This window comes from Rhipicephalus sanguineus, unplaced genomic scaffold (genome assembly GCF_013339695.2).
Source record: "Rhipicephalus sanguineus isolate Rsan-2018 unplaced genomic scaffold, BIME_Rsan_1.4 Seq731, whole genome shotgun sequence".
Lineage (NCBI taxonomy): Eukaryota > Metazoa > Arthropoda > Arachnida > Ixodida > Ixodidae > Rhipicephalus > Rhipicephalus sanguineus.
Genome location: NW_023615865.1, coordinates 65307 through 80001, shown reverse-complemented (window position 1 = coordinate 80001; position 14695 = coordinate 65307). Strand labels below are relative to the sequence as shown.

The 14695-nt window shown below is 47.3% G+C and overlaps 1 protein-coding gene across 1 annotated transcript in view; it reads left to right on the top strand.

Moving 5' to 3' along the window:
- Positions 1-727: 727 nt before the first annotated feature.
- LOC119378201 (DNA replication licensing factor MCM6-like) overlaps positions 728-14695 on the top strand; it is a gene marked incomplete at its 5' end in the record, with an annotated part of 35417 nt that continues 21449 nt past the window's right edge. Inside the window, 6 exon segments of the mRNA XM_037647410.1 lie at positions 728-874; positions 1003-1113; positions 2239-2401; positions 2550-2689; positions 3233-3345; positions 4124-4269. Coding sequence (XP_037503338.1) covers positions 728-874; positions 1003-1113; positions 2239-2401; positions 2550-2689; positions 3233-3345; positions 4124-4269 — 820 coding nt within the window.

The following is a 14695-nucleotide window of genomic DNA, read 5'->3' as shown; positions in this document are numbered from 1 at the left end:
TACCGCTTCTTTCAACCAGCAGTTTCGGTTTCGAGAGGGCGGCTTCATAGTGACGTGTCAAGTCTGCCCGTGACGTCACGGGCAGACTGCAACCCACGAAATATGCACCTGCTGTCCTTTGCTGTCCGTCGAACGTGGTTCATGATGAGTGAACTGTCGTCCAGTGCCTCCGACAGCGATTTCTGTGATTTAGGCTGCATGCAGAACTCAGATTTTGCAAACCAAGTGAGCTGACTTGAAACGTCATAGGGCTCTCCATGCGGTGAAGCTGCCTTGCAGATGCTGGGAGATGAAAACTATAAAATCAAACTTAAATATTTATACGTGCTTCCCGGATGCGGTGTGGGGAGAGTGTTAACACTACATGCCAAGGAAACCAAAAACGTCCGTTTTGCTGCACTTCAAAATCGTGTCAGTACTCCTTTAATAAGTATTTGTGGCTCTTGCTTTATTTGTGCTTCAGTTCCTTACTCGGACACCTTGAGAGATAGCTGGTACTTTTCTGTAAGCAGGATTGATTCTGAAAAACAGAGGACGTACCATGCAAGGAAGCACAGCTATTACTCATTATAGTGCATGCAATTTAAGAAATTTATTTATTAAGTTTATTATTATTCTTTTAGTCATCGTACGTTTTTTTTTGTCGTAGTCTTATTCATTGTACTGCTTACTGAGGTCCATGATATTGTTGGTTCATGTTGCCTCATGTTCATGTTGGTTCATGCAGGTGCAAGAATGAACGGAATGAGGTCAAGTACGTTGAGGAAGCGAGGAATCTGGTGAAGCCAGAGCGAAATACGCTGGAAGTGAGCTTTGCCGACGTTGAGCGCTTCAACCAGAACCTTGCTACTGTCGTCCAGGAAGAGTACTATCGGTGAGTCGTCTTGATGGCTATGGCTTGTTTATTGATGGGAAGACCGTTTATAATCCCTCTGATGTTGAAACACCAGCTACTGTGGCATTCCATGTTTGTGAAACGCTCCTTTCACTTTCTCATTACAGTGTGTACCCCTACCTGTGTCGTGCCTTACGCAACTTCGTCAGGGATCACGCTGAAGTGAATGTCGAGAAAGAATACTATGTCAGCTTTGTGGATGTGGCCACGAGACACAAGTAAGTGCATACCTTTGAAAATAAAAAGAAATAAAGCGTTGAGAGTTAAAAAACTACAAGGCTTTTCAGGTTCTTTGACATGCAGGGTCGTATACTATTCGGGGCAACACCCAATTGCATAGCCTGCGATGGTGAATCAGTGGCTATGGTGTTTTGTTGCTGAGTATGAAATCTCTGGTTCGACTCCCTGTTTGTAGTGTTTTACGCATGATTGCTCATGTATACATACATTTATATGCACACTATAACCCACATGTACGAACTTAGAAACATTCTTTTTTGCCTGCCTTTCATAGCAACAATGTTGCTTCGGGATGTTGGTTGCCATGAATGGATAAATCATCCTGATTGATGTTCTTGTGCTTGTGGCAGTGCAGGTTTAAAATGAAGGCCTCTAATTTTGCATTTATAGATCATCTCTGCTAAGTACCATACCAGCGATTTTTTCCATTGACATGAAATAATGAAAGTTTATTTTGCTGCTCAAACTCGGTTCTTTTTGTTGACAGTATGACCATCAACATTTTATTGGCCTTTCCTTATGTCCATAAACAATAAGCAGCATGTGCGCAGGGATGTATTTTCAGTTAACTACACTTAGGAAGGCTTTTGTTTTTAGAAAATGTTCCTCCATTTAGGAGTGTGTAGGTTTCTTCTGTTTTAAAAGAGCGTGAGCAGAGGAGCTTCTTAATTTTTTAACTTGCTACAGTATTGGCTGATGCTTCCACGTGAAGCATTTATCTGATGACCAAATTAAGGGGGCAGAAGAAATGCTATTTCTGAATGCATTTTCAGGGCAACAAGCCTTGCATGGAGTTGACTGAAGCTAGCTACTCTGGATGAAATAAGCTGACTTTATTGTGAATTAGTAAGCATGCTCGCCTTGAAGGACACACCAACTTAACACATGGCAGTATGTATGCTGAAAGAAATCCAACATATGTTATTTTTGCTATAATGTAGCTAATATTTATGGCAGAAACCACGGTATGAATTGGTTGTGAAGAGTTCCGTAAAACATTTCGTCTGCAGGAGTCAACTGGCAGTGCACCAGCGGCACCTCATTAGTGTATGCACCCCGTTTTTTGGTGTACATTTGAGTTGTCAAATCATCAATTGTTGCAGGGTGCGAGAGTTAACAACCGCTAAGGTTGGCAGCCTGCTGAAGATCAGTGGCCAAGTTGTGCGTACCCATCCGGTGCACCCAGAGCTTGTCAGTGGCACATTCATCTGCGTCGACTGCCAGACAGTTGTCAGTGGCGTGGAGCAGCAGTTCAAATACACGCAGGTGAACCATGGCTTACACTGCTTCTTTTTCACTATCTTTTCCTGATACCAGTAGTAAACCTGTTCTCAAATGAGATGCAATGAGCATAAATACGAACAGTGATTAGCTATTATGCCCGCTCATTCATGTTCCTATTCTGCCAATGCAGCCGACCATCTGTAGAAACCCTGTGTGCCAGAACAGGACACGTTTCATTCTCGACACGAACAAGTCGACATTTGTGGATTTTCAGAAGGTTCGCATACAGGAAACGCAGGCCGAACTTCCCCGAGGAAACATTCCACGCAGGTATGAGTGCATTTGCGAAATCTTCGTTCGTTTCAATATTGTTTGCGTTAGCGTAAAAGCGTGACTCGGATGAAGACATGGATCTTAATTGTGCCATGGCTGTGTTGTGAAAGAAGTGACAAAGCAATAGAGAATTGCAGCTTGCATGCCTCTTTTGCGTAAAATTAGAATGGGATTCGCAAATTTGTTCAGGAAATAGAAATGTGTTGATGTTTATTGTTTTTCTGATACCCTTGATAATTCCACTTTAGGGTACTTCTGACATTGTTTCTTATTCTGTGAAATTTGAGAAGATGATCTTTTAATCTATTGTAAAGCTACCCTTTGTCTAACACCCCTTGTGGAGTGGGAAGTACTAAAGTGATCTGTTCAAGAGAAATAGCTTTCCAGGCACGTATACAAGCTCTGGAGTTATGAAATGCTTTGCAGTACATGTGATTAGAGATTAGCAAAGTCTGTTTTTATTTCACTTTCCTCCGTCGCAGTGCTTGCTAGTATATATTTACTATATAAGCTAACCTTAGTCTTTTTTTCTGTTTGCAGTGTCGAGGTTATTGTACGTGCAGAGGCAGTTGAAGTCGCCCAAGCAGGTGACAGGTGTGATTTCACAGGCACACTCATTGTAGTCCCTGATGTCAGCCAGCTAACCACACCAGGTGAGTGGAATTGCCAGCTCAACTATGAGAGATTATCACATGAACCATAATGAAACAATAACAACTTTCCCTCTCCAAGAAGGAGGTACACTACCTACGGTGCATGCCTTCTCAGTAGCATTTTTTACCACGTCTTCTTATCTTTCCATCGTGTAACTTCCATGGCTTGTTTGGTTTTATCTTATTTGTTGGTTGGTTTTAGGATTCATATTTGTAATTATATTTTTTACTTTCGCTTTGTATCTCATGAGTGTGCTTGAGGTTTTAAGATTTTTGGCTGCGCTGTCACCATTGCTTGATTGTCCTTTTCAGCAACTTTTTGTGACGAGGCTTTTTCATTGCTTCGTTTCATCTATTCATCTTCCCTTGCTTTGATGCGCACCATAAAAAGGCCTTGCGCTCGAAGTAATAAATAGTTGTATAACACCTCACTTGTCTTTACCATCACCTTTTATTATTATGAAATGTAGCCATCTGAGTACTTTATTTACTTTGGATTTGGCCAGAGGAACTTACGCCAGCAGAGCTGCCAGCTTTAAGTGCCATATTTTCTACTTCTTCCTGTCCTGTTTCATCTATCCGTCTCCCTTGGCATGTAAAACCCTTCAAATTAATTTACTTTTTGTTGTTTCCTTCTCCTCCTTCCCCACACTACTGACCAATGTTAAAATGTCAGCTGCACACTATTAGACAGTCGTGAAACAGCCAGAAGCCTTTCCTGTATTGTGTCAAATCTTTGTGTGAAATCCTTGATTTGTCTATTCATCTCGTGCTCCAGGTCTGCGCACTGAAAGTTCTGCCCACCACAAAGGCATGGAAGGTTTTGAGACTGAGGGAGTTCGTGGCCTGAAGAATCTCGGTGTGCGTGAGATGTCCTACAGGCTTGCCTTTCTGGCCTGCACTGTCGAGCAGACCAACCCCAGGGTGAGTGGGTATTCGTGCATGGTACTGTGGTAGTGACACTTTGTTTGTTGCCATGCCCCTAACAAAGGAACAGTAAGGTTGGGCTTGTTGTATTCTCTTCAGGTGCGAATTATGATCGACTGTCTGCAAAGGTGTCAAATTCACACATGATTCTGAGCCACTTGATACAGTCAAACCTCGTTACAACGAACACCACATTAACGAACATTTCAAATTAACGAACTTTTAAGAAATCCCGTGCCGACTGCTTATAGTTTCAGTGTAAAAATATTTCACTACTACGAACTTCAGAATAACGATCGTTATTTAATTCCCGTGTAATCTTAACAACGCCTCAGTACTATGAACTTATATCCCGAAATGCGAAAATTCTTAGATTTCAGTGTATCCGTCATGGCAGTCGGAGCTGTAAAGCTAGCAGATGATGCAACGCGAAGAGCGGACGCCCTCCCGCAAAAACCTGAGATGGTGCGGGAGGAGAAAGACGCGGGCGGATAACTTTTTTTTCCCCCTCCGTTGCGGAGGCAACAACACATCAGGTTTTGTAAAGGCCCAACCGCATGCATTGCACACGACTTTCGAGCGAAGACTGTTGCGACAAACGGGCTCCGTCGCGCTGTCGCTGCTGTAGTGACGGGAGCACCTACATGTTCTCGACAAAGTGTCACCGTTGTTCGATTGAAAACTATTGCGTGCGCGCAGGCAAATTACGAAAAAGAATTACAGTGGAACTTCGATTATACGTCCCCCGGTCCTGCGACGACCCGCGTTTTACGACGAATTGGCTTGGTCCCGGCAAAACCCCCATAGAAATAATGTATTAAAAACCTCAATTGTACGACGCAATTTTACGCCGGCCCCGCCTCGTACGACGCTTTGCTGGACTGTCCGAGAAAAAAAAAAGACCTACGATGACGCGGGCTGGCACGCAAACACACTGCGGCCGGGCGAAAAAAGTCGGGAAACCGAGGAACCGAGTTCGTATCCGCGCTGCCACCACAGGGCCTCTTCAATTTTTCGACACGCGGTCGGCCATAGCTAGCCAGAGCCAACGTTGGCCGGAGCCAGCCGGAGCGCATTCGTTTTGTCGCATTGCACTGCGCACTTCCGTTGTCGCCTTTTTTTTTTTCTCTCTCTCTTCTTTTGGGTGGTTTTGTAGTGACCGTGACCGTTGTGACCGCAGTGACCGTTGTGAGCAGATAACATGGCAGATAATCTCGAGCTCGCTTTCTAGTATACGATAACTTTCACTACATTTCGTGTCGTTATACCGGACGTGTTGAACGGCGATTGTTGAGCCAATGTTTGCGACAGCCGCGGGAACCGGAACTCGCCGCTGTCTAGCTACCAGAGGGCTGGGCCGTTTTAGCTGCTCGCGATTGGTCGAAGCTTGCAAATCGAATAGGCCTACTGCCGTGCTGCCATTCAGCCATTCCTTCACGTGTTTGCCTCATCGGTTGGTTGTGCTGCACCGCAGCTGCTGTGTCCACGTGCAAAATTTTCTGTGTTCGGTCATTGGTGTGCGAGGAAGCTTTCGAACTTTTGGTTGCGAGTGCTGCGTCTCGCAATGTCGCGGAACCGAAAACCGCTGACGCTCGGAGAAAAGCTTCGCATAATCGAGGAGGCAGAGAAGCGGAACGGAGCAACAAAGGCCAGCATTGCCCGCGACCTGAACATTCCCGAGTCGTCGCTGAAAACGATCCTCGCGAAGAAGGACAGCATCCTACTAAATGCGGCAAAGTTCGGCCTGAACAGGAAGGCCGCGAAAGATGGCAAATATGCTGCCATGGAGAAGGCCCTCGTTGAGTGGTTGCGTCAGGCCCGCAGTTCAGGAATCGCCGTGGATGGCGCAATTTTGAAGGAGAAGGCTGAGACAGTTGCATTGCGCTGCGGCATTGACGACTTTAAAGCCTCCAATGGCTGGTTGGATCGCTTTAAAAAACGCAGTGGAGTTGTGTACAGCCGCTGCTGTGGAGAGAGCGCGTCAGTCAGCTCGACACTGTAGAAAAGTGGACTGCATTGCTGCCGGAATTGATACGGGAATACAAACCGTCCGACGTGTTCAACGCAGACGAAACTGGATTATTTTATAATATGCAGCCAGAACAGACATTGGCATTCAAAGGAGAGAGCTGTCACGGGGGTAAGCGAAGCAAAGAGCGTCTTACCGTATTGCTTTGCGCTAATGAAGACGGCTCTGAAAAGCTTCCTGCCCTCGTGATCGGCAAGTTTGAGAAGCCGCGATGCTTCAAGAATTTGAAAAGGCTGCCGTGCCAGTACACGTTCAACCGGAAAGCCTGGATGACGGCTGCTATGTTTTCTACATATCTGCAGCAGCTGGGGCTAAGAACAGAAAGATTCTTCTGCTTGACAATGCGCCATGCCATCCATCAGATATGTCGCATTTGAGAAATGTGAAAGTTGTATTTCTGCCCCCCAATTGCACTAGCCAGCTGCAGCCACTTGACGCTGGCGTCATCAAGTGCATGAAACAGAAATATCGGAAGTTTCTGGTGCAGCGTCGGCTGGCGGGCATGGAACGCAAGCAGTTGGATAAGAAGCTTTCTGTGCTTGACGCAATGCACTACATTGCTAGTGCATGGGACGCAGTCACGCCAGAAACTATCGCCAACTCCTTCAGGCACTGCGGCTTTAATAGAAGTGGTGCTTGTTCTACCAGTGAAGCTGCACTGCCTGTTGACGATGAATCAGAGTTCGGCAGCCTGGAGCTGCCTGGATCTTTCGCGGACTATGTTGGTGCCGACGACGACGTTGCAGTGTGCAGTGAAGTGTCGCTGGATGACATTATCGAAACTGTGCGTCCCGACACTGCGGGAACTTCCGACGAGGAAGAGATGGACGACGCTGCAGAGGCTAGCGTGTCCGTTCCGACTTACGCGGACGTGTTGTGCTACGTCGACCACATTCGGCGGTTTGCTTGCGCACGCGATGAGATCGGCGACTTGCTGCCAGATGTTGCAGCTATCGAAAGAAAGCTGATGCGTCGTGGCTGGGCAAACTCTCAGAAGAAAATCACAGATTTTTTTAAAAGGTGAGAAATAAAGGTTCGTTCACACCTCCGATAAAATGCGTGGTTGTCATTTTTTCAATTAATTTAATCTACGTTCCTTGGAGCAGCGTACGTTTGTGCCGCGGACTTTCTTAGGCATTATGTGCCCGCTGTTGTGGGGCAAAAATGACCGTCACTGCCTATATTCTCGGTTTTTCGATTATACGACGCCCGGATTATACGACGATTTTGCGCGGTCCCCTGAAAGTCGTATAATCGAAGTTCCACTGTACAGAGTAGATGAATGACAACATGCCAAATTTATTATTGTCTTGTTTGAGATAAGGATGCCATAAAAGCGTTTCGTGACTTTCTTTTTTCGCAATCTTATGTTTAACCGCGACAGTAGTACAGTCGAACCTCGATATATCGAACGGCACGGCGATCGCGAAATAGTTCGATATATCCAGAATTCGATATAAAAAATCACGTAAAAAATGCGTCAAGAACTTGTGGAAAACAACCAACGAACCAATCGTGGTGCAGTAAATACTCACTTGAAGATTCAAACAAATTATTTATTGTGTTGGCTTAAAATACTGAAAAAGAGTAGCCTGCTTTTTGTTGGCAATGGCGTGTTTGACGACTGCGTCCTCAACATAGTCCAGGCGATCCACAAGTGAAAGGCCGGTGCCTTCAATCGCGCTGCAGTGGCGGCGCGCAAGGGCCAAAGCGGCTACGACCTCAGCTGATGTCGGGAGCGGGGCACCATCAGCGCTTGCGGGATCCACCTCGGCAGCGTCTTCATTCGGCTGCTCAGCGGTAGCTTCGGCGACGATCTCTACATCCGTTAGCTCCGCCGTTGTACCAGTGCTGTCGTCACCTCCAACGAAGTCTTCGATGCACATGCTTTGCGGCTCCGCACCAACAAAGCTCTCCAGCTTGCTCCACGTTTCGGCGAGCTCGCTTTCTTCATCTGCGCATGCCAACCCAGCTTCCTCGGATTCTTCCACTGATGCTTCGTCAGTGCGTCCACCGAAGCCCGCATGCCGAAAGCAGTTGGCTATCGTCGACTGCTTGACGTTTTCCCACGACGCCTTGAGCATTTGGATGGCGCCCAAAAGATCGATCTTCAGATCTTGGCCCATCCGGAGTCTTACAAGCAAAATGTCGATCAGCCGACGCTTGTAGATAGACTTAAATGTGCGGATAATGCCCTGGTCCAACGGTTGGAGCTTCGAAGTGGTGTTGGGCGGCAGAAATACCACTTCGATGTTGCTCAGCTGGGCATCGGTGTGGTGTGCCGTGCAGTTATCGACGATAAGGCATACCTTCCGTCCCTGACGCACCAGGTCCGAATCCCACGCCTTCAGCCACTTGAGGAAAATATCCCTCGTCATCCACGACTTCTTATTCCAGGCACAAGTCACCGGAATATTGGGGCAGTTCCGCATGCACCTCGGGGTTTTAAATTTGCCAATTACAAGTGGCCGCAGCTTCGTGCTCCCATCCATATTGGCAGCCAATAGGACCGTCACACGGGCCTTGCCTTGCTTGCCCCCGTGACACTTGTCCCCGCGAGTGTCCAGCGTTTGCCGCGGAAGCATTTGCCAGAACAGGCCCGTCTCGTCAGCATTAAAGATTTGGCTCGGGTCATACTTGGCGAGAACTTTGGGCCACTCATGATCAAGCCACTTCTGAATTTCTTCATCATTGGCGTCCTCACTCTCTCCCGACACAGTCTTCCCGACAATGTTGAAACGAGTCTTAAAACATTGTAGCCAACCGCTACTCGCACTGAAATTCTCGACGCCAAGAATGAATGCAAAGTTCTTTGCCTTCTGTTGCAACATCGGCCCCGATACAGGAATATTTCGGGCCCTTGCGTCCATGAACCACTTGTGGAGAGACTTCTCAACATCTTCAAAAGCAGCTTTGCGTACACGCCGCGCGCCCGAGTGCTGACTCTTCTCGGCCTTGGCCTTTATGTTGGCTTTGTTTTTGAGCAGAGTACTCAATGTGCTCCTTGGTATGCCTAACCCGTCCGCGACGCTCGACTTCTTCTCACCATTCTCAACGCGCTGGATTGCTTCCAGTTTTGCTGCAAAAGTCAGGGTCGTCCGTTTCTTCGCGTCTGCAGCCATCGCTACACACACCACAACGCGCGGCAGGCCTAACACACGAGCACAACAACGACCGATGCGACGGATGCACGGATGCCTGGCGATACTATCAAGGAGGAGCTGGTGCAACAAGTGCAGTGCGTCGTTGCTGCAAGGCTGCGGCGTGCGTATGCCGCTACGTTCAAGTGGCGCACTCGGCGCCATCGATGTGTGCAGCAGTCGTAAACGCCCACCGCGCTACCGCTATTTTCGAGAGTTGCGGGAAAGCTCGCCGCCTGTCAACGGAGCGCGGCGGGAAAGCTCGCCGCCTGTCAACGGAGCGCGGGCGGTTTGGGGTGGCCGAGTTCGATATATCCATTATACGTCAAACTTCGTTCGAAATAAAAAATTAAAAATGCATGCGATTTCCCACGTGATATAGGAACCGTTCGATATAGGCAATAATTCGATATGTCCTTGTTCGATATATCGAGGTTTGACTGTAGCTGCCATGTCGGCGGCCGCGGACTACAGAAGTTGCGGTTTGGTGCCGAGTCAATGAAACATTCTGCAGTTGTTGCATTTAGAAGGGGTGACTTACATCTTTAACGAAAACGCGGGCGTGCGTGTGAAACACTCGAGTGGTGGTTTGTGGTCGCCACCGTTTTCGACATCGCGCACGCGCAGTGTGCTACTGCAGCAACTTCCCGTGATGGCGCATTTTTTTCCGCGTTCGTTATGTCGGCACCGCAGGTCTGCGGACGCTAACACTTCAACATTTCCAAATGTAAGCAGATGCAAACTTACGTCCCAGTCGCATGCCTCGATAGTCGGAATCGCGCGCCTACCCGTTGGTCATGTTTTGCAGACGTGCAACCTTTCAAAAATGTTGTTTTGGTTATAGTGCGGTACCGCTTATAGTGCGGATATTCGCGACTCCAGCGACTTACGTTATATAAGCGGTCTATGCTGACGACAAAATACGGCTGCTGCCTCGTTCTCCGCGTGAGATGGGGCTGTAAAGAAGGTAATCTATAACTTGCATTCCTTGAAGTACGCGCCGATTGGAAGCATCACGAGCAAATTGCAACCGAAGCGAGGGTCAGAGATGCTGCCATTTTGCCGACATCGTCATGCTCACTTCCGGGCGACAAGCGATGTTTTCTGGCTTTCCAGAAACCTGCGACGGGCGACAAGCGACGGCGATGGATGGCCCTCCGCGACAGCAAATCCTGTCGGCCGTCGCTCAAAATTCGCGTGCATGCAGTTGTGCCTTAAAGGATTGCAGCGATGACATGGACGACGATGTCACGGTAGCACCCGAAGATCGCGACGAGTCCGTGTCGGCAACAGATGCGTCGGACTACTTGAGAAAACTCCGCTTATTCATAGAAAATAGCGGCCGAAGCGGCGCATAAAAATGCGGACGGTCTAGAATCGTTCGTGATGCAGAGTTTGTGCTGCACCCGTCAAAAAACGGTCACGGACTATTTCAAATAAACGTGCCTTGTCTGACGTTCACGTGTGCATTGTTGTGAGAAACGAGTTCAAGGACGTACCGTTGCAAAGGTAGGACGTTTGTGTTACTGAAATTCTATTGTTATGGTAAATTTTTGGGCTTTCACTATAACGACCTTTCAGAATAACAAACATTTTTCCGCGGTCCCCTCAAGTTCATTATACCGAGATTTCACTGTATTACATTTCAAGAAAGAAAGTGAAGTAATATGTTGTTTGGTGTGGGTTTTAGTAATTAATCCTAATTAGCATGTAATTAATTATTCTGCAGCCAGTCATGCTCCATTGTTACGCAAAAAGAATCAAACCATATGCTCAAAATGCGTGCACAATTTATTTATGGTTGTACTCATTTGGAGCAAAGAAAAATAATATTTTGATGTTGGTCTTGAAACCCGTAGCATGTCGACCGAGCCGTGGAACATGGTAGTGTCTTCACACAAAGTGGTCGGCTGCAGTACATTGAGGTTGAGGAAAGATGCAGTGATTATACAGAAGGTTCATCTCATCCTATGCACAATGTATCTTGCTCCTTTTTGGCCACTAGTCCAAAGAACTGGCAAAAAATCAGTTTCACCGCAAGGGCGAAGCAATGAATGCGATAGGAACAAATTGTAATATTATACGAAGTAAGGCTGGCAGCTAACTCTTTTGGATCTGATCTCGTGTAACTCTACAAAACGCTGGCGTAAGAGAATATGGCCCCTCCAGGGAGAGAGGCACTTTTTGCACAGTCTCTTCGCATTGAGAGCACAGCACATAGAAAGGTATACGAGCCGTCTGCTGAGGCCTGTCGAGATAGCGCGTGTGCCAGTGATAGCGATTGCGCCCTTAAAATCAGAGTTCACAGTGGCTGCTTGAGCGACACATCCTCCCACCCCCAGGTTTCATCAAGATGGGCGGGGCGTTTCCTCTCTGCTTGAGTAGCAATCGATGGCAGGCCTGGCACGTGGGGTGATGCTATTGCATGTGCTCTCTCTGCTAAGGAGATGGTTCGGCTCATTTCATCTCTGCTTCAGCTGCGTTCGTCGTCTCCACTCACGCGCTTTTACCCGTGGGTAAAACATGATGCGCGGAGGGTTGTTATCGATTTGGACTTTATATAGAACATGACGGCGACTGCAAGAACCTGTCCAGAGTAGGGATGGTAAAATCGATGAACGATTAATCGATTAAAGGTCCACAATTAATCGATTATTCGTCATCGATTTCTGCCGCTCGATTAATCGAATTAATCTATTAAAACTATTCGATTAATCGATTACGGCACCCCCCCAACCTCGCCCCTTGGCCGGAGCACATGACGCAGATTTGGTGTACATAGTCTCTCTTTCACTGATTTCACTACAGCGCATATTCCTGCGCTAGCAGAACGAGCCCCGAGGTGCCGGCGGCCATACCCCATAGAGAAGGGTATGATGTCGCCCTGATCTCCGTCGCGTACGGCGTCCCACTCCAAGCACTCCCCAATTACTTCAAGCCCGGGCAGGAGGCGGCTCCACCCCATCGAGGCAGAAATGAACTTGCCCGCCTCTCTCCGGCTCACAGTCTACTGCTGCTCGCACCACGCGCACTTCTATGCAACTGCGTTGCACCAGTTGCACTGGAGGACGATCTGATGAACCAAATGCCTTCTCAGTTCAAGACATACTATAGTAACCCTGTAGTCGATCGCCGCATCAATCCGAATTCACTTGAGACTTGGCACAGCATGCGAACTGGCCTAGATCATATGTTTGAGGTTGCAATGGAGTATTTGCCAATTCCTGCTACGTCAGTAGCATTCGAGCGTCTTTTTTTTTTGCATGCTGGATGTGTGGCGACCCAAAGGAGGCGTCGGTTGTCGCCCGAGCATCTCGGCAACTGACATTTCTTCACTCAGTAGAAAAATGCATGTGGTTCGCAGCAACAACCCCATGAAACAAAACAAAAGGGGACTTTTGAGAAAGTAAGCGGCACGGCGATTCGCCAACTTTCAACACAGAAGTTTATTCTTTTCTGTAAATTTCACACATGCCAGCGCATCGTCTTGTTGCTAATTTGTTCATGTTCGTTTTTAGCCGCGCTGTTTCATTGTGTTGCCGCATAAACGCATCTCTCCTTACATTTGATAAACGAGTACAGTAGAACCCCGCTGATACGTTTTTGAAGGGACCGTAGGAAATAAATGTAAGAGACGGGAAACGTAAGAGCCGAAAAACAGGAAAAACGGCAAAATATTTAGTGGTACAGAATTTTATTTCAATTCTTACGAGCAGCACGAAAATTGGCGCGCTCAGCCGCGATCTAGTCGATGGATAGAAACGCGGAGCTTAGGACGGCCTCATCCACAGAAATGTAATCAACGTATGTGATTTTTTTAACACCAGCAGCTGTAGGTATGAAAGAACTAAGCACACGCAATCACGACCGGCGTGGCGAGTCCGACCGCGAACCGCACGCACGACCATGCGAGCTCCAACCAGCTCGAACTCCTCCCGGTCTCCGACAAATAACGATGATGATGAGTCTATGCCAACGCGATGGCAGAAGTGAATGCCAATCTCGAAGGCCTTGCTTTCGCAAGCAATTACGTCATACACGCCATGTTTGTGCAATGCAAATCTCAGAGGCTATGCTTTTGTCAATAGTAAATGCCAATCTCGAAGGCCTTGCTTACGCGAGCAGTTACGTCATAGACGCCATGTTTGCAATTTGAATCTCGAAGGCCATGCTTTTGTTTGCATCAATTGAAAGATTCTGTTGTTTGCGCCTCTCATGCGGCTAATATTACGGTCAAACGAGGCCAAGCTGCGTGAAAATGCGCCATGGCCGCTCTCTTTGGTAGTCTTTCGGTCGGCTCTGGGCGCACTTCGCGACGTATCATACGGGAACGGTCCGACAGTTACGACGTAACAGCGGGGTTCCCAATACATTGTATCCTATGGGAGCTATGCCGGGACCGGCGGAAAACGACGTAACAGCCGGGAAAACGCAGCAGTGAGGAACGTAACAGCGGGGTTCTACTGTAGTTTTCGTCACCTGTAGTGTCAATCGCAACTTTCTTTGTATTTTATTCAACCCTCAGATTTTACTTGTTTTTTGTGTAAGTGCAGCATTGTAATATGCGCTGCTTATTTCCTGACTGGTTCTTAGTGCCGTTCTGTTTTACTCTTTAGCAAATAAAATATTGGTTACCAATGAAAGAGAGAGAGAAAATATATTACAGGGCAGAGAGGGTGGCCTGAGCTAGTACGCCCCTGCCTTCTAATCTGCACCGGGGAAAACGCAATGGGGAAAAAAGAGTGATGAAGTACGATGATGGGGAGAGGATTAGGCAATCCGTATATACATATTAAAGGGACACTAAAGAGAAACAATGAATTGGTTTAGATTGATAAAGTGTGCTCGTAGAACTATTGTGTAGTTTATTTCACAACCATAGGTTTATTATTAGAGGAGAAAACCAAATTCAAAGTTTCATTTTAAAATTTTGCGCCGAACATTGTAATTCGTGACATAAAAGATATCAAAGAGCATTTAACGTATTTTGGCACCACTGGCTCGACGAAATTACCACAAACTCGTTATGTCAAGTCTCTGGCCCCCTCAGAGGACAATGTACTTCGATTTAACCGATTAGGAGCTACGTGGGCCCAAGCAGGCGCCGTCAAAAATATGTGATGTCACGGAAAATGGTGCAGGAATTCCAAGGTGGCGTCGCCACCTGTATTTTCTTTTTGCGCGTTTTCTCGCTTATTAAGCGTCTTCTCGCAGCAAGCGTGGTGTTTTTGGTATCGTGGAAGACTGCTTTACT